Source organism: Balaenoptera ricei, chromosome 21 (genome assembly GCF_028023285.1).
Source record: "Balaenoptera ricei isolate mBalRic1 chromosome 21, mBalRic1.hap2, whole genome shotgun sequence".
Lineage (NCBI taxonomy): Eukaryota > Metazoa > Chordata > Mammalia > Artiodactyla > Balaenopteridae > Balaenoptera > Balaenoptera ricei.
The window spans coordinates 191829-217683 of NC_082659.1; the positions used below are offsets into that span (position 1 = coordinate 191829).

At 47.4% G+C, this 25855-nt stretch overlaps 1 protein-coding gene across 19 annotated transcripts in view; it reads right to left on the bottom strand.

Annotated features, from left to right (window-relative positions):
• Positions 1-1083: 1083 nt before the first annotated feature.
• Positions 1084-25855, bottom strand: part of TENM3 (teneurin transmembrane protein 3) — a 2524603-nt gene continuing 2499831 nt past the window's right edge. For 14 of the 19 annotated variants that reach the window (XM_059909693.1, XM_059909692.1, XM_059909687.1 and 11 more), the window contains 6 exons: positions 23798-23973; positions 22091-22326; positions 14514-14810; positions 9120-10731; positions 5457-5617; positions 1084-1886 (listed from right to left, as the gene is read on the bottom strand). In XM_059909693.1, the coding sequence (XP_059765676.1) occupies positions 1131-1886; positions 5457-5617; positions 9120-10731; positions 14514-14810; positions 22091-22326; positions 23798-23973 (3238 nt within the window). In that variant the 3' untranslated portion in view covers positions 1084-1130. Of the gene's footprint in view, positions 1887-4074; positions 4547-5456; positions 5618-9119; positions 10732-14513; positions 14811-22090; positions 22327-23797; positions 23974-25855 lie in introns of those variants that run through there. The other 5 variants (XM_059909699.1, XM_059909698.1, XM_059909697.1 and 2 more) reach the window with 2 other exon arrangements.

Here is a 25855-nt window from a genome sequence, read left to right on the forward strand (position 1 = left end):
TTGCCTCTCAGCTGATAATGGCTGAGGACACTGGCGTGATGAAAAAGAGAAGAGAAAGGAGAAGTTCTCTGATGGGCCAGCCACCCACGCAGGACTGCACCGTCCTACCCATCTAGCGATAGAAAGTGGCACATGTTTTTCAACCTAATACAAAAATATTAACACTTCCGGACATTATAGGCATAAGTCGTTATATCTCTACAATATAATAATTTATACTGTACAGCTATAACAGATAACAAAAGGTGCAATCCTTTTAAAAAAATCACACAGTTCACATGTTTTTATCGTTTTATTTTTAAGTATAAACTTTTTAAACACTTTACATAAATTAACTCCTCTGAGACTAATATTTGATGTACAGTAAATTGTAATTCATATAAAAATCCATAAACAACTTGTCTCACATAATTTACAAAAAAAATCAGGGTTTCCTTTGCTCATCATCAGTGACAAGGATTCTGTGGGCCGGTGTTTTTCTCCGCGAGGCACACCACGTCGGCCTCGTAAAATCCCTTAGAAATCCCCGCCCCGGCAGAAGCCACTTGTGCCCATGTCCTTTTACAAAGCGGCACAGGGGAAGCAGTTGGGTTGTCCAGGAACAGCAACTCTGCCTCACATTCTAACGTTAACAGAGATATACATCACATCCTATGCAGAGCGACTACTTCTCGTAAGCAAAGGTCGACAGCTGGGTAACATCTGGAAACACTGTATGCATCTCTACCTTCTTTAAACACAGTGCCTCGAAGAACAGACGGCCCGGGGCAAAATGTTTGGGCCTTTTTCTTTTCCTTTAATGATCTGTTTTCCTCGGAATACTTTGTCCAGCTGAGTGCAGCGATATGCATATGTAAACATATTCTTTAAAGCCGATCACCTTTAAGGTCATTCAGAAGAAAGGTTTCTGTTTTTGTTTGTCCGCTTTGATTTTGGGGGGCTGGATTTTTTTTTTTTTTTAGAGCAGTCTGGCTCTCCCGGAAGGCTCCTCGGTGCCGGGCGCGCCCTCGGCTCGCGCCCCCGGCAGATCCGCGCGGAGGCGGCGCTGCGCCCGGGGCCGGGGAGGCCGGCGGCGCCTCCGGCTCGGCCCCCGCGCGCGCACGCGCGCTTCCCCGCCGCCGGCGCGGGCGTTACCTGCGGCCGATCTCGCTCTGGCGGAGGAACTGGATGTTGTCCGCGCTGTCCGCCAGCTCCGGGTACTGCTCCACCGAGAGCACGTAGTAGCCGTCGTAGCCCTGCACGCGGCCGGCGCTCAGCAGCTGCCGCTTCTCGCCCTCCGTCCAGGGCCGCGCGCCCTCCTCGCCGTCGCGCACGCGCTGCTGCTCGCGCGCCCAGGCCCGGGCGAGCGCGCGCTGCCGCGCCTGCTCCAGCACGCGCGCCTTCTCCTCGTCCAGCGTCGCGCCGTAGCGCACGTGCAGCGCCAGCGCGCCGAACTGCAGCTCCACGTCCGCGAAGCGGCGCGTCCTGCCGTTGACCACGGCGGTGGACTGCGACACGGTCACGTTGATGCCGTTCTCCAGCGCGCGGCGGCCGCTCGTCAGGCGCAGCGCGCCCAGGTCGCCCTCGGGCGTGCTGGTCTTGATGAAGTGGTGCGTGTCCCTGCCCTCCACGGTGAAGTGCAGGTCCTCCAGGTACACGGCGCTGTTGAGCACGGCCGCCACCTTGATGCAGTCCTCGTCGGCGATGTTGAGCGCGTTGGTCTGCACGCGGCCGCGGCTCACGGCCAGCATGACGCCCTTGCCGATCAGCGACTTGACCGTCGCGAACCACAGCCACGACGGCGCGCCGCCGCCCCGGCGCCCGCTGCGCCGCACCTCGGCCGTCCGCCCCACGGACAGGAAGGCCTTGGCCTGCCTCGCCACCTGCTGCTGGACTCCAAACGTGGGCTGCAAAGCGAAAGAGAACGGGAGGGCGCTTTAGAGAGCGGCCGGGCGCCCCTGGCCCGGGAGCCGGGCCTCCCGATGGGGCTCCTCCCGATGGGGCCCCTCCCGATGCGGCCCTTCCCGATGGGGCTTCTCCCGATGGGGCCCTTCCCGATGCGGCCCCTCCCGATGGGGCCCCTCCCGATGGGGGTCCTCCCAATGGGGCCCTTCCCGATGCGGCCCCTCCCGATGGGGCTCCTCCCGATGGGGCCCCTCCCGATGGGGCTCCTCCCGATGGGGCCCCTCCCGATGGGGCCCCTCCCGATGCGGCTTCTCCCGATGGGGCTCCTCCCGATGGGGCCCCTCCCGATGGGGCCCCTCCCGATGGGGCTCCTCCCGATGGGGCCCCTCCCGATGGGGCCCTTCCCGATGGGGCCCCTCCCGATGGGGCTCCTCCCGATGCGGCCCTTCCCGATGCGGCTTCTCCCGATGGGGCCCCTCCCGATGGGGCCCCTCCCGATGGGGCTCCTCCCGATGGGGCCCCTCCCGATGCGGCTTCTCCCGATGGGGCTCCTCCCGATGGGGCCCTTCCCGATGCGGCTTCTCCCGATGGGGCCCCTCCCGATGGGGCCCCTCCCGATGGGGCTCCTCCCGATGGGGCCCCTCCCGATGCGGCCCCTCCCGATGGGGCCCCGCCCGATGCGGCCCCTCCCGATGCGGCCCCTCCCGATGGGGCCCCTCCCGATGCGGCCCCTCCCGATGGGGCCCCTCCCGATGGGGCCCCTCCCGATGCGGCCCTTCCCGATGGGGCCCTTCCCGATGGGGCTCCTCCCGATGGGGCCCCTCCCGATGGGGCCCCTCCCGATGGGGCCCCGCCCGATGGGGCCCCTCCCGATGGGGCCCCTCCCGATGGGGCTCCTCCCGATGGGGCTCCTCCCGATGGGGCCCCTCCCGATGCGGCCCCTCCCGATGGGGCCCCTCCCGATGGGGCCCCTCCCGATGCGGCCCCTCCCGATGGGGCTCCTCCCGATGGGGCTCCTCCCGATGGGGCCCCTCCCGATGGGGCCCCTCCCGATGGGGCTCCTCCCGATGCGGCCCCTCCCGATGGGGCCCCTCCGGATGGGGCTCCTCCCGATGCGGCCCCTCCCGATGGGGCCCCTCCCGATGCGGCCCCTCCCGATGGGGGTCCTCCCGATGGGGCCCCTCCCGATGCGGCCCTTCCCGATGGGGCCCTTCCCGATGGGGCTCCTCCCGATGGGGCTCCTCCCGATGGGGCTCCTCCCGATGGGGCCCCTCCCGATGGGGCCCCGCCCGATGGGGCCCCTCCCGATGGGGCCCTTCCCGATGGGGCTCCTCCCGATGGGGCTCCTCCCGATGGGGCTCCTCCCGATGGGGCCCCTCCCGATGCGGCCCCTCCCGATGGGGCCCCTCCCGATGGGGCCCCTCCCGATGCGGCCCTTCCCGATGGGGCTCCTCCCGATGGGGCTCCTCCCGATGGGGCCCCTCCCGATGGGGCCCCTCCCGATGGGGCCCCTCCCGATGCGGCCCCTCCCGATGGGGCCCCTCCGGATGGGGCTCCTCCCGATGCGGCCCCTCCCGATGGGGCCCCTCCGGCTGCGGGCAGGGAAAGCGGAGGGGCGGGGGGAAAGCGGGGAGCCGGGTAGATCCTGCGTCAGCGCTTGGGAGAGGCCGAGGCTTCGACGGCCTGCGGGGAGGAAGGGCCCGGGGTCCTCCCCCTCAAGCTGACCCCCAGCGCGTTTCGAAAGGCAGAGCGAGGTGGTAACCGCGTCACGCATTGTGCTCAGCAAAGCGTTTTCGTCTCTAACGTGGGCGAAGCACGCAGGGGTTTGCCTTCTCTCTCTCGGTTTCTAGATGCCCTTTTCCCAGGCTCACCCCACGTGCAGAACGGGCTTATCAGGTCGTGCACCCCAGCAGCGTTCTCCATGGGAGGCTGGGGAGAAAGCGCCAGCACCCAGGGGAAGGCTGGAAAGCCTGCGGGTGCTTGGGGCTGGCTCACCGCGCCCCACTGGATGCGCTTTGAAAGGCGTGTGCTTTAATTTAGGTAAACTCGGTACCCTCTCCCGGTGAACAGTTTTCAGCTGAATTGGACCACTATAACCGGCCACGGTGGGCGGCACACAGTGGGACAGCTGGCAACGAGTGTTTATTACTTTAGGAAAACATTTATTTTTTTTCGCAGACTTAGGGGACCGTGGGCCTTATACGTTGGCAAGGGTTTTAAATTGGGGATTTTAACTCGGGCATCTCTTATACCACCAGATGTTTGTCTGGCCAGTGTTTCCCCAAATGGAAACATGTGTTTCGTTTGCAGCACTGAAAGGCACATTCGTTTTTCTGCTCTCCGGCCAGCCTTGATGTCTTTGCCTGCGATTCCCTAAGCTGTCCTTATGGTGTGCTTCTGATGACAGAGAACCTGAGCCATACTGCAAAGGCTGTCTAGGAAAAAAGCTGGCAGTCCATCTGTACAGTAAGACTTCAGTGCTTTCAGACATGTTGGAAAGCCATCTGCAATTAGGGCGTGCTCAAAGGCGTTAGTAAACGTCAGGATGTCTTCACGGCACTTGATCTGATCAGTGCAGATATATTTGCAGTTAGAAGTGTCCAAATGGCTCCCAGGTCCTGGAAACTGGATGGGTTTTACTTTTTAAATGTAAAGGTGACATCTGAAAAAGGAATTGCTTTTATGTTAAGTGTGAAACATGTACCAGAAAGCAGAGGTATTGGCACTGTGTATAACTTGTGTGCGTATGTGTGTTTTAGCCAGGATTGCCTTTTCTCTTTGTATTCATTGAAATTATAGGACATTGGTCAAGGGGGCGGGGGGGGGGGGGGGAAATGACTCTTTCTAAGGAACTCTGCGCTCTGTTCTTATCATTACGGGGTAACCCAATTTCTTGACCTTTACTTATTCTTGCTTTAAGCTAGAAATTCTGGTGTTTTGTTGTTGCATTCCTTTCTGATCTCTGAATGGTGGGAATTAAAAGTGCCACTTTCTGAAATGGTAGCTTTGACTTTGCAATTTTCCATTCTTTCTCCTTTTCTTTTATTTCCCAGAACAGTTCCAGGCTTCCAGCTCTGTTATTTTCAGGAAAATTCCATAAACACCTAGTGGTAGGTGGTGCTTTACCAGAGGCCATTTTATTTTTATTTTTAATCCTTTCCCTTGAAACACTGCCAAAATTTTAAGGAAGTGGAACTTTGTGGCATTGTTTGTGAGCTGCTAATTTGTAACGTGAATCCCCTGCCCTCCTGTTTATTGTATCTTTCCCTTAAGGTCCCAGATACTATAAATGTGCTGTTCCTGGGGTTCTCTGTAGAAACCCTGCACTCAAAAATGAGCTTTCGCATTTTATTACCGTTTGATAATGTTTTTCTCTGTTTTTATTAGCATCACTAAAACCAGATTTAAGCCTGTTTCACAGGCCCCTGATTTGCTGAACAGAAATGCAAGAGGGAAGTGGTGCTTTCTTTCCTGAAAGAGTCAAAAAAATTTAAAATGGTCTTTGGTACAGTTTTCACCCGGGTAGTCTGATTAAGCAGGGGAAAATAAGGTGCAAGTAAGCCCTTTATCACCTTTTCATAGTTTTGCAGTTTGTCTCTTACCGGTACATCATCCCACTGCTGACTCTTCACCAGTTCGTAAGAAGGCTCCGTTAAATCGAATTTGGGGACAGGGAATCCAGGAATAGCATTGTGCAGATGGAAGCCAAATGTCACCAGCCAGCTGTTAACATCTAGGAAAAGAAGGTTCCAAATGAAAGGCCTTAGAGTTTATCTTGTGCTTTCCTGCACTGAAGGCCTTACCTTAAAACCCCACATTCACAAACAATGACCCTGAAAAAGAGCCCATGTTTGGCATCACCCTACAATTAAAAACTGACTCTATTTTCAGACGTGGTGACGATAACTTCAGTAGCAGAACGAAGTGAGCCAGGGCTGCAGACAATGCGGATAACAGAGACTCACTTAGACAGAGGGGTACACGGTCCCTCGTGCGAAGCTGCAACCGGTGCTGGTGATAGTGATAAAAAATGCGAATAACAACGCCCAGAAGCATGAAACAGACAGCGTCGTTGACAACAGATGACATTTGTAGTTAGTAAAGGCTGGTCTTAAATAGAAGTCGTGTGTTATTAGCTTTCAAAAGTGACTGCCCAAGGATATGCAGGCTTCCACCACCCATTTAATAAGAACCCTGAATTGAGGGTATGAAGATCAACAGCTGATTCTTAAAGATGAATGGTGAAAGCTGGCCAAGCTGGCCAAGGGCACAGGCGTTCTGATTCCCATCAGTTCTGACTTCAGAGGCTCTGTGCACAGGTGGAGACAAACTTGTGGGGGAGAGAGGCTGGAAACCTTTAAGATGGTATTTTAAAATATTGCCACGTGACTCCAAAAGCCGTTAAGCTGAAAATAAGGCTTTGATTCTGTTCCGGAGGTTATAATGTTACAGAACTAGTCAGCAGGCTTGCAGCTTTATGAGTACAGTTGGGTGTAGATTATTTTATATATTAAGCACATTGCTGGAAAATTTGAAATTGCATTTTACCTAATATATGCTGTTCCATCTCTCTTTTGATGTTTTTCAGAAAATGCTGCTGTGGCATTCCCTGCCGTCCACGTTGCTAGGAGAGGATGAATCCAGGAGCTGTGGGCTTTCCAGCCTTTCAGCCACTGTCAACACCTCTTAAATAACCAGTGGCAAACTGCTTGTCAGAATGATGGAGGGCCACTTGTTCCCCATTTCCTTCTCCAGGGCACAAACTCTCACTTCATTGCCAGGCTGGCAGGTCCCTTTGTGCCGGCATCATATAGGCTATAAACCCAGTGGTGTTCTCCCTGTTTTAAATGGAGGGTTGCTGGTGGTGGAGGAGGATAGAAAGTAACACACTTGTGTGTGTGTGTGTGTGTGTGTGCGCGCGCGCGCGCGCGCGTAAGATTACGGGGGGCTTGTATGTTAGAGAAAATTCTTCTTGGATGGTGCAGTGCTGGGGGCAAAGGTACTCCTACTATGAACAATGTCTGTGAAGCAGTGAAAATCGGAGGCTCTTAAGTGTTGAAAATTACTGCCCAAAAAGTGGGACGTGAAGGCAGATGAGTACTGAAAAACCCTGAAGGGGAATTCCATACGGGAGCTGCTGAATCAGGATGCTGAGAGAAGGGACCTGGAGCTGGTTCACAAGGGAGAGAGCTACGAAAAACCTAAGGCAGTCCGGGAAAGCAGGCGGCAGATGTGAAATGAACAGGGGGCAGAGAGCTGTACTGAAAACGGACATCTCGGTAGGCCTCAAACACTGAGCGAGAAAAGACACAGCCGGAAGGAGCGTCTAACGCGAGCCCAAACAAAACAGCAGAAAACCCCAAACCAAACCGAACACACACACAAGAAAACAGAATAACCTTCCTCTAGGAAACATAAATATAGCAAAGAGGTTAATCATGGCAGTGGGACTCAGGAATGGAAGGTGGAAACAGAAGGATTCAGAATCCCTGGAGCAGAGCGTGAGTGGAGATCTCAGCTCACTAAAGGGAACCCTCGTGCACTGTGGGTGGGAGTGTAAACTTGACAGCCACTAAGGAAAACAGGATGGAGGTTCCTCACAAAACTAAGAATAGAATTACCATATGATCCAGCAATCTCTCTTCTGGATATTTATCCAAAAAATACAAAAACACTAATTCGAAAAGATACATCCACCCCTAGGTTCATTGCAGCATTCTTTACAATAGCCAAGATATGGAAACAACCTAAGTGCTTATCAATAGATGAATGGATAAAGAAGATATGGTATGTGTGTACACACACACACACACACACACACACACAATGGAATATTAGTCACAAAAAAAAATGAAATCTTGCCATTTGTGACAACGTGGATGGACGGACCTTGAGGGTATTATGCTAAGTGAAGTAATTCAGACGGAGAAAGGCAAACACTGTATGACTTCACTCATACGATACAACCATTTTTTTTTTGGCTGCGCTGTGCAGCTTGTGGGATCTTAATTCCCTGACCAGGGATTGAACCCAGGCCTTTGGCAGTGAAAACACAGAGTCTTACCCACTGGACCTCCAGGGAATTCCCCTAACTCATATGATATTAAAAAAGAAACAAATAAATGACCAAACCAAACCAAACATGTAGATACAGAGAACAGAGCAGTGGTTACCAGAAGGGCAGGAGGTGGGGAGGACAAAGTGGGTAAAGGGCATCGACTGTATGGTGACGGGTGCTAAATAAGTTTGTTGGTGAGCGCGCTGTCGTGTACACAGAAGTAGAAACAGAATGTTGTACACATGAAACATACAATGTGGTAAAGCAGTGTTACCTCAATAAAGAGTAGAGAAGCTGCGCGTTAAAGGGAACTAGAGTCACGCTTGCAGGGACCTTGTCTCTGTTTCACATCCTGCTGCTTCTGTGGTGGCAGAAGGGGGACTCAATGTTTTAAATTGGATCATGCACTCAATTTGGAAAGGTCTTAAATCTATACCCATATTGGCAGAAAAATTAATGTGTTCATTAGCAGTGCCACCGTACAAGAACAGTGCCCTAACTGGTGATGAAGACAGTAGTATAAGAGGACAGAAACAGGATCCACTGGCTAAGCAACTGAGGGGAGAACCTGCGCCATCACCGTCCCCGAGGCGACGGTAGGGGAGAGGGAGTTAAACACCTCCCGGGGACGGGCTGCTGAGTCACGTGGTGTCGTGTTCCTTACTGATTCCGTCATTAGAACTTGACACACGTGTAAAAGGAAAACCAGCATCACATTTGTAAGGCAGTTACTATTTCAAGCAGAATTGTGTGTGTTACTGTATTTAATACCATAAAGTAGGCATTGCTCTCCCCATTTTACTGTTAAGGAAACAGACTCAAAAAGTCATGTGACTTGGCTATAAAGCGTTGGGATTGGAACTCCAATTTGGGGACTCCAAGTTCATCGTGTTTTCTGCACCCCCACGTCCCTTCCCTTCCTTAAGTGACCGGATTGCATGTCATTTCAGAAAGCTGTGGTCTTGGGCACTGGCAGGCAGAATACGAAGTAACAAACTATGTCTCAGTGTCCCTTTGTGGTTTCTCCTTGGTTTCATTTAAAAGGTTAGGCATTTGATTTTTTTTTTTTAGGCATTTGATTTTGCATGAGGAAAGCGTACAGTTAAACTACCAGCCGTTATTTCGTGTGTTAATCCAGTGATTAAAGTACTTGGAAAGGAAAAACAATTACACTTACCTGTGATGTAGTCTTTCACGTCATGGATTTTGCTTGCAGGGTTGTTATTCCTAAACATATACAGGTTAAAGGGAGCTGGGTCCTTCCCAATTCTCTTCCAGATTTCTATGTCAGGCGTTGTCCATCGTCCTGCCAAAATGTCATAATCCCTTTCTCCAAAGTGGATTAATTTTGTGAGTGGGTCATACAAGCCACCATGAAATCCAATTACCAGCTGAAAGTCAATGTTGGAGTCAAAATAGATTTCGCCATATGCGGTGTACTGAATCTGTTTGAGCATAAGCCCGTTGCTGCTGAAAACAGCCAGTGGCGTCCCTGTGTTGTCTGACGCGATGTAGAATTCATCCCCACTGCTGATTTCCATGGCAAAAAGATGTCCTTGGAGATCGTAATAGAGGGAGGTGATCTCTGAACTCGAATGGTTGTAGACGTGGGTAATCCTGGTGGGGTAAGTGAGGTCCGCATAAAAAAACTGCAGGTGCTGTCCCAGACTGGTCTTGCTAGACACACGCCTTCCCAGGCCATCGTAACGATAGATGACTGTCCAGCCACTGCCTTTACTGTACACTCGGGTCAGAAGCCCCTTGGAGCTGTACTCAAAGATCTCCGTGCCTCTTTGACGCAGGAAGCCATCTTCATCCAACCGGTACTGAACATCACCCAGTCGGGTGATCCTGTCTCGCAGGTCATAGCGAAGGGGTGTCAAACGTGCGCTGTTACTTGGGTTCAGTAAATGGAGGTTTCCATTCAGGTCGTAGTTGTAACGCCACATGATTTTTTCATTTAGATAAACGGTCTGGAGCTGTCCGTCAACATCATACTCATAAGCGTATTTGGTAGTGTTGGCGAAGGGCCCTATTTTAATCTCTCTCTTGGTTACCCGACCCATGTTATCATACTGAATTGTAATCCAGTACATGAGTGACCTGAAGATCTCATACTGAATTTCCTTGATGCGGCCGTGAGCATCAAAGTGCTTCGTGTAAGTCATTACAGCTGTGGAAATGATCTGGTTAATATCATAATATATAACTCCAAATTTTCCAAACTGCTCCACTTTTCCAGAAATGTCATCGAACTGATAGAGGTCAATGGGCAGCGGAGTTTCATTGATGACACCCTGCATGCTGGTAACCCGAAAGCTGTTGTCATAGCTGTAGTCGAATCTCGCGTTCACCATCCCATCTTCACTGAAGCGGAAAATCTGTCTGTCAATGAGAGGTCCAATTTGCCTGTATCTGATGGTGCAAATAAAACCATCACTCTGGAGGTTTACCGTTTTGAGGACGCCTGCCGTTTCATCGTAGGTGAAACTGACTCTCGTGCTATCGTATAAGATTTCTGAGAGCCTGGTCTGCCTCCTGTACTTGAATAAGACCCTCCGACTCGTACCCAGGAAAGCCGTCTGGAGGAGCAGCCCCCCCTCGCTGTAGTCCGTGATGACGGAGGCGTTGCTCTCCGGGGGGCTGTATATGTTGCGGTAGTAGCCGACGGAGCGGACGGTCTGCATCGTGTGGCGAGCTACGCTGGGCATGGTGACGGCCGACAGCTGGTCCCACGTGTCGTACTCGAAGATGTACTGCCGCTGGCTGTGCAGCAGGAGCACCATGGACTGCAAGGAGGGAGGGAACACACTGTTAGCCGGCGCTTGTGAGTGGCGGGGGGGCAAACGCGCGGGTGGTGACCACACGTACGCAAGAACATTCCCCGTGAGAAAATGGTTTTCATTTCAACTGAGTTCTCCTTGACTTTCCATGTCGTTACCGATCTCCTGCCTAACGTGCCTGGATGCTTCACTGGGAGGGGTTCTGCTGTGAGTGCCTCAAGTCTCAGGAGCGTACCTTTTTTTTGTTTTTTCAGGCATTCATAGCCAAGCAGAGGATTGTCAATGGATTCCGGTAAGTCATAACACGGGCACGAGCAAAGCTGCCTCAAAGACAATATTTCAAGGGGAAAACAGCATATGGGAAGTGCAATCCTGTCCATAATTAGCAATCATTTAGTAAGGTGACTTTTCCCCCTCATTTGATTGAAGAGCCACTCAAATCATGTTTTAATTTCCAGTGCATTTGGGGGAGGAGCAAAGCATTCAAAATATTACTTTATAAAGAAGAAACATAAAATTAGCCCAAAATGGATCGTGTGTACCTAAAGCATCAACGGCAACAAACACTGCTACAAACAAATCACTCGGTGGGGGCTTCTCTGGTGGTGCAGTGGTTAAGAATCTGCCTGCCAATGCAGGGGACACGGGTTCGAGCCCTGGTCTGGGAAGATCCCACATGCCGCAGAGCAACTAAGCCCATGAGCCACAACTACTGAGCCTGCGCATCTGGAGGCTGCGACAGTGAGAGGCCCGCGCACCGCGATGAAGAGTGGCCCCCACTTGCCGCAACTGGAGAAAGCCCTCGCACAGAAACGAAGACCCAACACAGCCATAAATAAATAAATAAATAAATAAAATAAAATAAATAAAATAAAATAAAAAAAAAACAAAAAAAATAAAAAAACAAAAAAACCCCAAATCACTCGGTGAATGAGAGCTGTCAATGTCCTTGTGAGGAATATGGATCCAGATATTTTGTTTGTTTGTTTGTTTGCAAATTCTTAAATGACATCTGTAATGACAGGAAAATCTGAATTTTGAAATTTCCTTTTGTGAGAAGCAAACTGGACTTGTACCTAAGGTGCGGTGAGGATGGTTTCTGGGCTATAGACTGCTTTGCTTTCTGGGCTATAGACTGCTTTGGTGCCAAATTATGAGGTGAGTAAATAGATAAATAAAAATAAGCTCTGCATATTTTGCAAGTAATTGCAGAAAGACAAAAGACAATTTATTAGGCCAACGTGAGAGAAGGTCAACCTGGAGGCTGGTTAGGTAGCTCTTGCCGTGGTAGAGCGCGTGGGCGGTTCTGTCCTCTGAGGAAGCCCCTCTAAAACCTGTTACACCAAATGGAATGACGGCCAAACCGGGAGGATGGTTAGATTAGGAGCCCACTTCCCCACCCACCCCCGCACCGGGACTCGCTCTTTGCTTTTGACACAGAAACGCATAACCCCGTGTCCAAGGCTCATTCTATGCTTCTTTATCGTCCACCATTTTCAGAAGCAGTTTGCCTGACTTAGACTTCTGCAGAACCTCTTCTATGGGCACATCTAGGGGCAATTTTTGTGTGCAGACTCTGTGGCAAATGTCTTGAGACTTGTCCCTGATAGCCTGCATCCTTCCAAGGAAGGCCTGGACTATTGCTGAATTCACAGGACCCAGGACCCAGTACTGCAGTCATTCAGAAACACAGCTCTTGGTAGGTAGTAAAATATTCCTTACTTGGCCATGAATAAGTTTTGGCTTAGGGTGCCTATCCTAGCGAGGAAATGGAAATAGTTTGGGTGGATTTTAGAGATTTGGGAGAGATGGTGAGAAAGTGCTCGTTGGCTTTTCTGATCCCTGTTGATACATGGACGTGATCTCGGTTACTGCCGGTGTCATTTTGTGACAGTGTCCCTTATCAGTGACATGCCCCTTTGCTCCAAGATTTTTCAGTCACATTATGGTCACTACTCTCAATTTTGGGGGTCTGAGAGTTTATTTTGTTTACTTATTTATTTATTTTTGGCCTCACTGCTCGGCTTGCGGGATCTTAGTTCCTCGACCAGGGATTAAACCCACACCCTAGCATTGGCAGCGTGGAGTCCTAACCATTGGACCACCAGGGAATTCCCAGTCTGGGAGTTTATATTTGTTACTCTTCTCTGTAATGTGCTTAATTTAAATTGGGAAGAGTGTTGCAGAATGCAGTAGTGTCCCACTCCCAGTAACCTCAGGCAGGAGTTGTCTCGGGGCTTGTAGGTTGCAGGATGAGATATTTTCCAGGTGTCAGGATTTGCTCCCAGGAAGGTAAGTGTGGAGGGGGCTTACTCTGTGGTCTCTCAACAAATAACAGCCGAATGACTAACCGTAGCGTGTGATGACGAGTCTGGAGGGAAACTGTCCCCTAATGGGCCTCCTCCGTTGTCTCAGGGGTGCGTCTCTTCTAAGGAGGGCACGTAGGTGGGTTTGCAAGAGGAGAAATTGGCAAGTAGGGTCGTAGCTGGAAGCGCTCTAGAGTTAGGCTGCCTGACGGTGAACTCTGAACACGAACTGGTCCTCAGGAAGAGGAACTAGCCAGGACGGCTCAGGTGCAGGGGGGAGGTAGGTCCAGAGCACCTCTGGTGGAGACCCACGGGGCGAGTGAGTGCGACAGTGATGTGGGTGTGCGTCCGGAGGACAGGGTTATCCTGTGCACCCGAGGAAGGGGCAGGCAGTGAGGCCGGCAGCTGTGTCTGGGCCTCAGCTGCCGTGTGGCCGCTGGCAGTGCCGGTGCGCTGAGCTGAGAGGCACCCGAACCAGAACCAGTGCGAACTTGCGTCTCAAAGGCAGGTGAAACCTCCCATGAATGTGCTTCTTGGTGAATTCTACTTCTTCAGAAGGGAACTACAGGGAGGTGGTCTTTTCCTCCACTGTTCTTTCTTTTTTTAATATTTATTTATTTATCTTTGGCTGCGTCGGGTCTTAGTTGAGGCACGTGGGATCTCTCCTTGGGGCGTGCGGGCTCAGCAGTTGTGGCGCGTGGGCCTAGTTGCCCCGTGGCGTGTGGGATCTTAGTTTCCCGACGAGGGATCGAACCCGCATCCCCTGCATTGGAAGGAGGATTCTTAACCGGTGGACCACCAGGGAAGTCCCTCCTTTTTTCTTTTACTTTCATTCCCTCTTGACCCCAGTCACTACCCGAAACCTGGCATCTACGACCTGGCATTCTGCACACGTATAACTTGAAGTCTTTTTTGGTGTTGTGCACAGGTCTCAAGAATGGGTTCCCTTTACACGCAGAAGAAAGGGGAGAGGCCACAGAGGACCAGACGTGTGGCTTTTGTAAAAAACAGCCTCTTTTGGTTACTAACGCATAAGTAGGGTGTATGTGCTCTTTATGGTTATGTCGAAGCTCTGCAGGCAACAACACAAAACTGACAGCTTTAACTGTGCGAACGCGTAAGGCTCTTTCTCAAATGAAAAAGCTCGCACGGGGATGATTTACAAATGACTAACAAGCTCAAGGTCTAATTTGTGAATGTTGTTGACGTGTGAGGTTGGCAGGTGGGCGCTGTTGTGGCTTGTTTGTTTACAGCATAAATCACGTAAAAGGGTCTCGGAGAGGAGAACTTAACTGAGGAGAAACACCATGGCCAGTGCAGAAATTCATCAGTGCTCTACGGATGTGATTTACATGTGGGTACTCAGAATAACAAACGGGGCTCAGTCACGTGACACTGGTCCCCCCCGGAAGTGCGCTTGGGTGACTGCTGGAAAATACCGATCATTGCCTCCCCGTGTTTACCCTCTGTGTGCAGGCGTACCTTTTCCAAGTACGTGTAACTCCATGTTTTACCGTCAGCAAAAACCCGGGAAACGATCCTCCCCTGCCCGTCATAATCTACTTTCTCGCTCGTAGTTCCTCGCTGGATGCTGGCAACTTGGCCCGTGGACGAGTAGGTGACGTTGACGGCCATCAGCTTGTTACTTGGTAGCCAGAGAGTCGGATGTCCTGACGCGTCGTGGGCGACCCTCAGGAGAAACTTACGGTGGTCATCATAGATCTTTTCTGTCTTTGTTGTTCGATCAAAGTCAACCGAAAGGAGGTTTCTGCCATTAACCTGTTACAACACAAACCAGATGATGAAATAAATCATGCTCTTCCAATACCAGCCCCTTATTACTCTTCAGGGTCCCCACTATTGTTTAAACACCATTTATGATGATTGATTCTCTTTGTCAGTAAATTAATTTAGCAACTTCTTGGGTACAAGTGCAAGGCAGTAGATTAACTGCTCTTTTAAAAGGTTTCATTAAGCAGAAATACAGCCTGGCATTTGTTCAAAACCTTTTCAATTAAATTTTGTAACCTTAAGCAACTGATAAGAAAAATGCCGAAATGCATTTGCTTTAAAGTTTGCTCAGAAGATACGAAGGTGGTAAACCTGACATCTCTGCACATTACTCAAATCCCTCCCCACCCCCGGCCCAGAAGACATTGGGAAATAATTGCTTACTAGATTAATCATGGCTACATTAAATAAAACGGTGGTAAATGTGATTCTAGCCCTTCAAAGAGCAGTTAATGTGGAACCCACATTACTGCAAATTATTAATTAGTTTAAATAGCAGGAGGTTACAAACACGATCCTTGTTTTTGGCTAAGTGCTGACGTGTCACAATTTTTTGGAATGCCTTTTTCTTTGATAACATCTGGTTCACTGGCAAGGACTTCAGATCCTACACTCCCACATCTACACAGTCTGACCACTGTGCTTACTTTACAAATCTAGCCCCATGCTGTTGTCGTAGGGTCTCTGTGTCACGTCCAGAATCTCTGACTACATCTGTCTGTTACTGTCTGTGGTCCAGGGCACACACCAGCCAGCATTTGTTAGTGCGGTGGACATGTGGCCTTGGTTAAATTCTACTTTACACACGGTCTACAGTGTTTGCAGAAGACCAGGGCCAGTCCATTCTTTGGTTTCCTACTGCACCTTTGTGGTGATGGTGCCTTGTCCATACCAAAATGCTCGTTAACTGTTCGGATCGTTACAAGTTAAATGGGAAAATCTTAATTTTACTTGACCATGTCCTAGCTAGAACTTTCAAAACAGACAGCTCCAGCTGACCACTTATACACACACACACCACTTATACACACACACCAATATATGTAAACATAAATGTATGTACACACATAATACACATGTATATTTATGTAAAATCTGGGATAAAAATTTGTGCCTTGTATCACGGCCATTAAACAAGTCCCATGAAAAAATTCTCCATAAGCTTTATTTAAACTTTTCCAATTAACTCTTCAAGGGGAGTACTGTGAAGTCCATGGAAGGGTAAAGATGTCAGCTGAAAAGAAGTTCATGCCCAACAGGCAAAGTGGTCGGGGTCAGGGTGCCGGGGGGCACCCAGGTGATTCACGTCGAATGAGAAAGCGGAGCCCTGGGTGCATGTGAGGAACCCGTCATTTCTCAGTTCTATCACTGCAGATCCAGCTGATGCAGGAAAAAGAAAAACCCCCTGAACCATGGAGCAACTGGTATGTGTTGGTGTGGGGTGTGTACCTGTGTCGGAGGAGGAAGCCAGGAGTCCGAAAGCCCCATTTCCACACACCACAAGGTCTAGAAGCAGCGAGGCCCTGGGCTTTCAGTGAGTTTATATGATTCTGACCAGGCAGCTGAAGGCTTTCCGGGCTTCTGTTTTCCCAAGTGGAAATGTCTGCAGAATAGTTGCTCGGCCTTTTGTGAATGTTGTGAGACTTTATGAGTTTAGGTTTGCAGGATGCTTTGTGTACCTTGGAAAGAAGGTACTAGCTTACAAAGATGTATTTTTAAGTCTGTACTGTTACAGATTTGATTCGATATCAAATAGCTCAATACTGAACTGGCAGAATCCAGCTCTTCAGCTTCTATTTGCACACTTGTGATGCCTTAAGGAAGAGGCTTTACAAAATTTAAATGGTTTCCTAGGGCTCTTGTGTTTCTCACATTGTGATTTAAACAACAAAACAAAACAACAGAGTGTTAGGTTTGCCCTCCTTTTTCCTTCCTCAGGTTATTCCAGGCTGCGAATAGCCAAGCGAGACCGCCTGTGTAGTTAGTTTCCGTAGACTGTGCAGCCCGCGGTCGTACCCCACCTGTTTGCGTTTTACTTGTTTTCATTTTAATTTGTATCTCGAGTCTTTATTGCCTTCCTTAACCCTCCTCTGCCTCTGCAGTATTTCCTATGGGTAGAGTACAGGAAATCTGCTCTGCAGACCTGGTATGACTGCTCGGTTAGGAAGGGAGACGGGCCAGAAGGCAGGCCTGGAGCCCCTTCTTGGCACGCCTGCACCCCACTACCCGGCTTCTGATTTGTCTCTCTGGTTTGGGACTCTGGCTGCACAACACCAAAGTGTCCAGGAGAACATCTAACGCTGCCATTGTGTCAGCTGCCACACCAAGCATGTCACCACATGGAAACATCTAGAAGCACCGCGAGACCAGACTGCTAACTGGATAGCAGTTAACATTTTTCTTTTTATCCAGACAAATGCCTTTCTTGTGTCCTCCAACTGAAGAAATGAGGAAAGAATTAGAATGTGGCTGTGTTTTTCTCCACATTCGCAACACAAGCCAAGGTTTTAACTGTTCTTACTGTTTCCAGACACCAGCCACTGTTATTCAATAGGTAACATTGCAGAAGATACTAACAGGTCTTTTGTGTTTTTCCGTCCCTCTCAAACCTGCCCACACGTTCTCCTTTGGGTGTTGCAGACAAAATGCACAAGTCAAGGGACATTTCCATCTGGAACATAGTTTGCTTAACTACACCTGTATGAAATCACAACTATTTTGCAAACTTTTTTTTTTTTTTTGGACAATCATAGAGGACCAGCATTGTTGCCCCAGTGGCCTTTTAATAAACATTTTTAACATTACAAAAAAATCAAGTTACATTGAGTAGTTCACCTAAGACGAAAAACCTTCTATCAGATCGTTACGATACCTCCAGCTACATAAAAATGAATCCAAATGTTGTGTCTGGATCAGAGCTCACCATGAATTCCTTTGTGACACACAGCGTTTCTTTTAAGTAAGCATGGAAAATCCCCATGTTCAAAGATCATGTCCAGCATGACTGCAGTCAATCACAATGTCCCTTTGATATCGGGAAGCGGGTAGTTATTTTCCCTCTGTAATGCTTGAAAAACTGAGGCATAAAGAGGTTAAAACAATGTCTGTATGTTTGATGACACAAAGCACAGTCAGACTATTCAGGTATCCAGAATGTTTGTGACAATATCTCCACTCCCTGGTGTCCTCGTTAGAACATCAACTGTCTGCAGGCGGTTCTGTGTCCCCTCCACACATCAGCAAGTGCCAACTGTTCTGCACCATCCCACTCTAGGCCCTGCCAGTCAGATGAAAGTGAGACACAGGAGGTCACACAAACGTGATGGGCATAAGAAGAGTTAAATAAGCTATCATATTTACGCATGCCTCGAAACACCCTTCCGGCCTTCAGGTTTCGGGAATTTCTTTTTCACATAATCCACTAAATGTTTTCCTTTAAGCATCAGAATTCTGGGCAAGTTTAGAAGATGACTTTTATTATTAGGATGCCATAACAATTTTTGGGAATTGATCAAAGGCTGGTTCTAAAGTCCAACACTGACAAAAATTAGGACTGTTTACCAAGTACTGTAAGACAAGGACAAGCGACTATTATGCATGTCTTTTTTAAAAAAAATGTAGGTACAAGCAAGTAAGCTAAGGAATTGTCTCATCTTTGTTCTGTTTTCCCACGCCTCTGCCACGATTGCCTCTGCTGGTTATTCCTACGTATCCAACCCCTTTTCCCTTAATGCAGTTTCACAGAAAATGCTTTTCATGTTGCTCGTTTCTTGTATAATTTTTCCTTTTGTACTCCTTGCCTTTTTTTTTTTTTTTTTTTACTTTTTAAACTACTCCATCTAGTGTTATACCTATTATATCCATGTGATCTATTCAACTGAGTGTTAGGTTTCCTGCAGTCAAACATCTGCAAGGCTGTGCTATTCCTACAGCTTCTCTCTGAGAAAGATCTAGAGGCAATGAAATAACCCAATTCTAAGGCTGGCTCTTCCTCATTCTTTCATTTATTGAATAAATATTTGAGTGCCCACCCTGTGTCAGGCCCATAGCTAGATTTAGGCCAGTAACGTAAAAACGAAAAGACGTTTCCGCTAGGAGATGATGAAAGGTAAGAGAGGAGACGTCCTCTGTTTCAGGAAAGGGTGGAGTAAAAGCGGGCGGCTTTTCGGGCTGATTCTGACTCTGATTCCTGATTCAGAGGCCCTGCTGGCCCCGCGTCATCCCCCTCCTTCCTCCTCTGTGCCCCAGTTTGGCAGATTCCAGGTCCGGTCCTCCAACCAGATTTTCACGCCGTCGCTTTCTCCCTAGAATTCCTCTCTTCGAATCCACAGAGGATGAAATTAGCAAGGCGAGCTGGCACATCCAATCTTATCTCGAAAGCAAGCAACCCTCCCTCGTGATCTTGGCACTGTCTCTATGTGAGCCATCACACATATCAGCTGGAAATCTCCTTTCAGTGTGAACGAACAGGCCGGTTTAAATAGTACATTTTCTGAAATGACTTGCTTGTCGTTCCGCTGTTTAGAAAGAAACTCACACCCATGCCTGTGTGCACGGGTCTCTTCCTCCCCAAAGGGAGGTGTTTTCTTCATTTAGAATCAGGCTGAGAACCAGAGACTTAAAATCGGCTTTTTCCTCTTTTCCTCTACTCTTCTTAATTCCTTTTTTATGTGTAGAAAATCAGTATTAAAAAGGAAAAAGAAGGATGCACTTAGACTAGCTTGTCTCAAAGAACAGTGGGCCACATGTTACGTGGTCAGTTTCTGGGCAAAGCATTTCCCATAATCTTTCCTATGTTTTCGTAACCAGTGAGTTAACCAGATTTTTCCTATCCATCTGTTGTGTGGGGATAAATGCCCACTGTTTGTACCCATGGTTCAGATTCTCTGGGTTAGGGTTACAGAATATGTAATCATGCCTTTCGTTTTTCAAGGATTTTCACATTATCTCATTTGATTCTGTAACAATTGTGTGAGACAGCGGCAGGGTAGGGCAAATTATATTTATCCATAACATAGCTAATCTATATCATGTCTGTGTCATAAGGTCAGGTTATTATCTAGATAATAGTATATTATTGCCATCATAATATGGATATCATCATATAGGTAAGGAGAATGGGCTTCACAGATGTTAGGATTTTCCTAGAAGATTTATTATTAGTAAAAAGTGGAGCCGATCTAGAACCCGTATTTTTTGAGCACAGATGTGAGCAGAACCCTTGTGTCTTCTGATGAAGTAAGTCCCGTGTCCAAGTACACGTGTGACTCTGTGCGTGTGTGTATGTGTGTGTACAGGCACACCACGCCTGCTGTAGGGGTAGCTGACTAAGACGAAGCCTGTGAACTAGCTTCCAGTGTGCAGTGACCCAAGGAAGCAGGGCCCAGGGGCAGCGGTGAGTGGTAGCAGCCGACAGGCACGCAGGCAGCTCAGTTCCTTGTTTTGGCAGAAGAAAAGGCCAGGGCTGGCGCTGACTCTGGTAACAGGCCAAGACCCTCTGAAAGTGACCCCGGAATGAGCCTGAAGCTTGTTTTCTTGCCCATCATGTTACTTGTCCCCTCATCTTGCTCTTCTTTCTGAGTTTCTATTGCATCTTCTTCTGGCCCTTCTCACGGGATAACCTCCCTCCAGCCTCCCCGGCTCCTGTCCACCAGAACTCCTGGTGCGGGGCCCTGGAGCTAGAGCATCCGGGCTCCCATAGGCTGGGAGACGGGCGCGGTGGGAGCACGACACTGGTTCCAGAAGACCCTGCATTTAGAGCCCCAACCCCTGCCTTGCAACTGAAGAGGAATTAGAATAGAACTGTGAGCTGGAGAGTCTGTATTTGATGCACTGATGCTTTCTTACTTGATTTCTATTTCTTGGAAATAGCCAGAGACAATATGTAGTAGCTGTTTCTTACCATGAGGGCTTGTCCTGGGAAATAATGTTGGTCTGTTATAATAATAATAATTTAACCATTTTTTGGTGCTGAAAAAAGGACATGAATGGTATCCTCCATGTTTTTTGTCTCTCCTTGATTTTAAGTAACGTTTTTTTAAACAGCAAGGGAAGTAATTTTAGGAATAGTTATCTACATTTATCTGATAAATGAAAAGCTGTTTGCTAATAGAAAGAATGAATCCGGTTCAGTTTATAGTGGTTTGAAGGTGGTTCCTTGTAACCTGTGTTTTAGTAGTTAATCTATGCTGTCTTTACCAAACAGCTATCATAAATCACAGCTTGCTTTCTAGATATAGTTGGCCCACAATGTGAGAGGGAGGAGTGAAAACACCTAACAAGGCAACACAGAGAACGTTTTGTGAAGGTCAGTTACACGAGCATAATCAGCAATGCCATCACACTTCTCACAACAATGACGTCAGTTTGGGTTTTCCTTCAATAGGGAGGAGGGGGCAGGGGGGTTCCCACATCGGTCCTCTTCTAGGTGCCCAAGCTGTACTTTAAAAATATGGAGAATGCAAAGGAAGAATCCACCTTTCAAAGGCCAACCCATCTCTTTCAAGATACATATTTATGATTTGGAACACTTTTAATATTTCATCCAACTCTTACTCATCCCCATCCCATTAGGAAGCCATCACTCCTGAGTGGGTAAAGGAAAAGCGTAAGATTATTAGGGCAATATCAGTATAACAAGAATCTGTTGGCCATCCAGGCTATTTGGAATTGTGCTACATGCACTATCCTAATTTCCCAGGGAAGAACTGATTTTTTTTTTTTTTTTAATTTAACATCTTTGTTGGAGTATAATTGCTTTACAATGGTGTGTTAGTTTCTGCTTTATAACAAAGTGAATCAGTTATACATATACATATGTTCCCATATCTCTTCCCTCTTGCATCTCTCTCCCTCCCACCCTCCCTATCCCACCCCTCTAGGTGGTCACAAAGCACAGAGCTGATCTCCCTGTGCTACGCGGCTGCTTCCCACTAGCTATCTATTTTACATGTGGTAGTGTATATATGTCCATGCCACTCTCTCACTTCGTCCCAGCTTACCCTTCCCCCTTCCCGTGTCCTCAAGTCCATTCTCTATGGGAAGAACTGATTTTTAATCAAAGCTATATTAAGAAAACACTTTTCTCAAATAGTTGGCTTTTTCTGTGAGCGATCTGATGGCTTGATGGTTGGCCGTAACTCATGCTCTAAGGTAAGGTGCTACCCTGAGCGTGAACAGGAGATGAGTCCGAGGCCCTCCCTCGTGGACAGGCCACTGCGTGTCACAGCGGACCGGGAGGCTGTCACCTCGCTCTGATACTGACTTACCCTGAGCTTTCGACCGAAGACATTGACTTTGCCTTGGGCTTGCTCTTTGCGGAATCTCCATTCCACCAGGTTCTGACCGTTTTCACCAGGAAGAGTCATGTTTCTTTTGGCCACTGTTGGGTTGGCTGTGCCGGCCAGCACGTGCGGCTCTGTCTGGTAGTGTGAATCCAGGCCACTGGCAGAGAGGATTCGAAGGGAGCCGTCGTAACCAACCTGGTAGCTGTTTCTTAACTGATCTAGAAAACAAGCAGCAGAAAACACGAACTGTAGGTGCGCATTAAACACCGGATCGCTTGTGGGGTTAGAAGTGATACGAATTTCTACAACGTTGACTGGACTCCATTTATAAGGGAATGAAAAGTACTTAATGATATCCTTTTAGAAAATAACAAAACAACTTTGATGTCTGGCATCTCATGCTGTAACCGATTTGGCTGAATGTTAAAGGCAAACTTTAGGGGAATTTAAAGTCCTTCTCTACTTTATCTGCCTGATGAAATAAATGAAGGTTCGACCTCCAGTAAATGTTTTGCAAAGAACCAAGTATGTGTTCTTTTCAGAGGCTGGTGTGTCACCTCCAAGGGTTTAGAAGACATCTTCCCAGTATTCATCCCTATATCTTTTGTTAAAGATGTTTTGAAACGGTTTAATATCTATACCTTCTATACCAAAAGTATAAAGAGATATTTCCCCCTGAAATTGACTTTAAAAAAGGGAGTCGTCTTATATTTTGTACACAACACCCTCTCATATTGTAGGCTTGCCTCAACTTAAAAATCTTGAATAATATAGGACCATTTGGGGAAGCAATGAATTCAAGCAGTACTGATTTTAGATGACTGTAGAGATTACCTGACAGAATTGGTAAAAAAAATAGTCAGAGAAGTTTAACTCAGATTTAGCAATGAGTCTTAGAGCAATGACCTCACAGTTGCAATTGTCACTGTAAACAGGCCTTTTCAAGATTACATCAAAAAGGAATATGGTGGGAGGTTCCATCATGGAGTTACTGGACATATATACCTACAGACTGAATGAAAAAATGGAAAGTCGAGCTATTACACATATGGGTACTTGAAATTTGGTATACAATTTCCAGTGATGGCACGAGATGCGGATTCACATACTGCATCGTGCACGGATTCAGAAAGCTCACACTGCTGGCCTCACACTGCTCTCCGTGCGTGGCAGTGATGATGCAGAAAGGGCCTTCTGATGCAAGTGAAGAGTGGGAATTAACTTGTTTTATTAAACGGGAAAGAAAACCATAATTTCTAGGTTAACAGACTGTTTTAGATATTATGTGATTTTATATATGTATATATTACTAAATAAACATTACATGTAGACATTAGACTATCTCATCGATAGCTCTAGGGGTTTATATTTCCACCTTCTCTTTCCTGGTTCACCTTATAAAATGGGGGTTGCCACATTCTACCTGGGTGCCAGTGGTATTTTATTTTTTAAAGATTTTTTTTTTGGTGTGGACTATTTTTAAAGTCTTTATTGAATTTGTTACAATATTGCTTCTGTTTTATGTTTTGGTTTTTTGGCCTCAAGGCACGTGGGATCTTACCTCCCCGACCAGGGATCGAACTCACACCCCCTGCATTGGAAGGTGAAGTCTTAACCACTGGACCACCAGGGAAGCCCCACCAGTAGTATTTTAAACTGGGCCACTGAAAGCTCTGCTTTCGTGTTTACCTTGAACCATGGTGTAGAACGAGTCGATGGAGGACAGATTTGAAGTGATGCTGACACCTTCTTCTCGGCTGGATGACTCAACGTCCACTGTGATTGCCTTGTCCATGTCTCCGTGGAGGTTTGTGACCACTCCAGTTGGAAATGTCACATTTGTCAGACGACCTTCACTGTCATAGCTGAATAAAAGAGGCATGAACTTGGCGTTAAATAGGAAACTGCAAGTTCTTCTTACTTATGAGCGAGTCTGCAACAACAGTAGCTGCACACATTTGGGAGAATATTTGTCTTTGTGCACGAGCTGTGCATTGAGGACTTCAAACATGCTTTGAAGTAACCAGAAGCCTGTCTAACATAAAAAAGCCTCACCGGTGAGGCCAGGAGTAAACAGAGCAGCTCCTAACCTCAGCATATTTTTCTCTGAAGTGTGACCAAAACCCTCCTGCACATCTAATTTGCTGTTTCAAAGGGAACATGTTTGCTGATATTAAATTTCTTAGTGTTCCTCCATATTTTCTATAAAGTAGATTTAATTCACTGTTATATCCTTTTTGAAAGTTTTACTAACTTATGCCCTCTATGGCAGTGCAATATGGAAAAAAAAAAAAATATATATATATATATAACTTTGTAAAGCAGTATATGTACATGCATGTATGCATTTGCATATGTAAACATATTCCTTTGGTACCTTGAGACATCTTCAACAAATTAATATAATAAGGCCTTTTTTAAAGACTTTATTTCTCAGTGATTGACATACTTTATAATGGTAAATTGGGACTTAAATGTTGGCAGGGTGGAGATAATCTATCTTGTCTATACTGATGTTGTAGGAATGGGTGATATCTTGAATGATGATTTATCATGTTTACTGAAATGAGATGTAATATTTCCTGACATTTAATGACTATTTGCTTTTTTATGATACCCTCACTTTTTTTTTTAGCATATAAATATAAGAGGCCCCTATAATTTAAGTGTTAGGATATATTTTAAAAAGCTATCTTATTATCATAAATATGCATTACAGATACAACATTTTACTAAAAAACTGATTTTGGGGGTGACTTTTCTATTGGTGGCAGCACCAGAGAAAATTTCAAAAATGACAAGGTGGTTTGAAGAAAGGGGAAAAAAAAATGTAAATTCTGGATGAAAAACCAGGGACTTCCTTGGGACAAAAAATATACTTAAGATTGGATTTCATATTAATACCAAGGCTGCTTCATTAATAAAAGGTCTAAGTGAGATGGAGAGCTGAACCATTCCCTACTTAAAATAAGCCCAGATGCAGAACTAGGAGACAAAGAATCTTCTTAGTGAAAGACAGAAGTTACCAGAGGAGGGAAAACAGTGAAGAGGATCCTAATGATGGGTGTAAACACAGGGCGACAAGGGAATAAGGGGTAGAGAAAAGGACTTAAATGATATTTTGGAATAAAAGGAGAGAGGGCTTCTAGACTGTAAAAATTAGCTTTGAAAAATGAGGTTAGGAATTAGGAGCAGAATCTAGCAGGCCAATGTCATGGTGGAGCTAAGAAGGCACAAAGGAGGAAGGAGGCAAAGGACGCCTGTTCAGGCCCCATCAATTCAGTGGGGACAGGATCACTCAGATCACGGGTTTGACTGACTTGATATGACAATGCGCCTTGCTGCTTCGCCAGCGGCAGAAACGGGCACTCAGGAGAAAGAGGCGGGCGACGGAGGGAGAGAGACAGAGAGAGAGAGAGAAAATGCGCCATTAAGTGTAATCATTGTTTGGACCCATAAAAGGCAGAGCTGAAGTAAAAAAGCAGACTCCCTTCCCTCTCCAGCAACCCAAATGCCCCTAGCAGATGAAGGCATCAGTGAAAGAAACCCAAATTGCTTTTTTGAAGAAATTATTACTCTTGAAGAAACAAACAAGCATAGGTTTATTTATACAGCAAAGCAGAGTTACAGAATTACTGACCAAACCAGCTTCAAGTGCAATCTTCACCTGGACATAATTCTTGCAGCGCTTTACACTTCTCATAGGATACGATGAAAAATAAGCTATTGTGTTTTAAAGAAATTAAC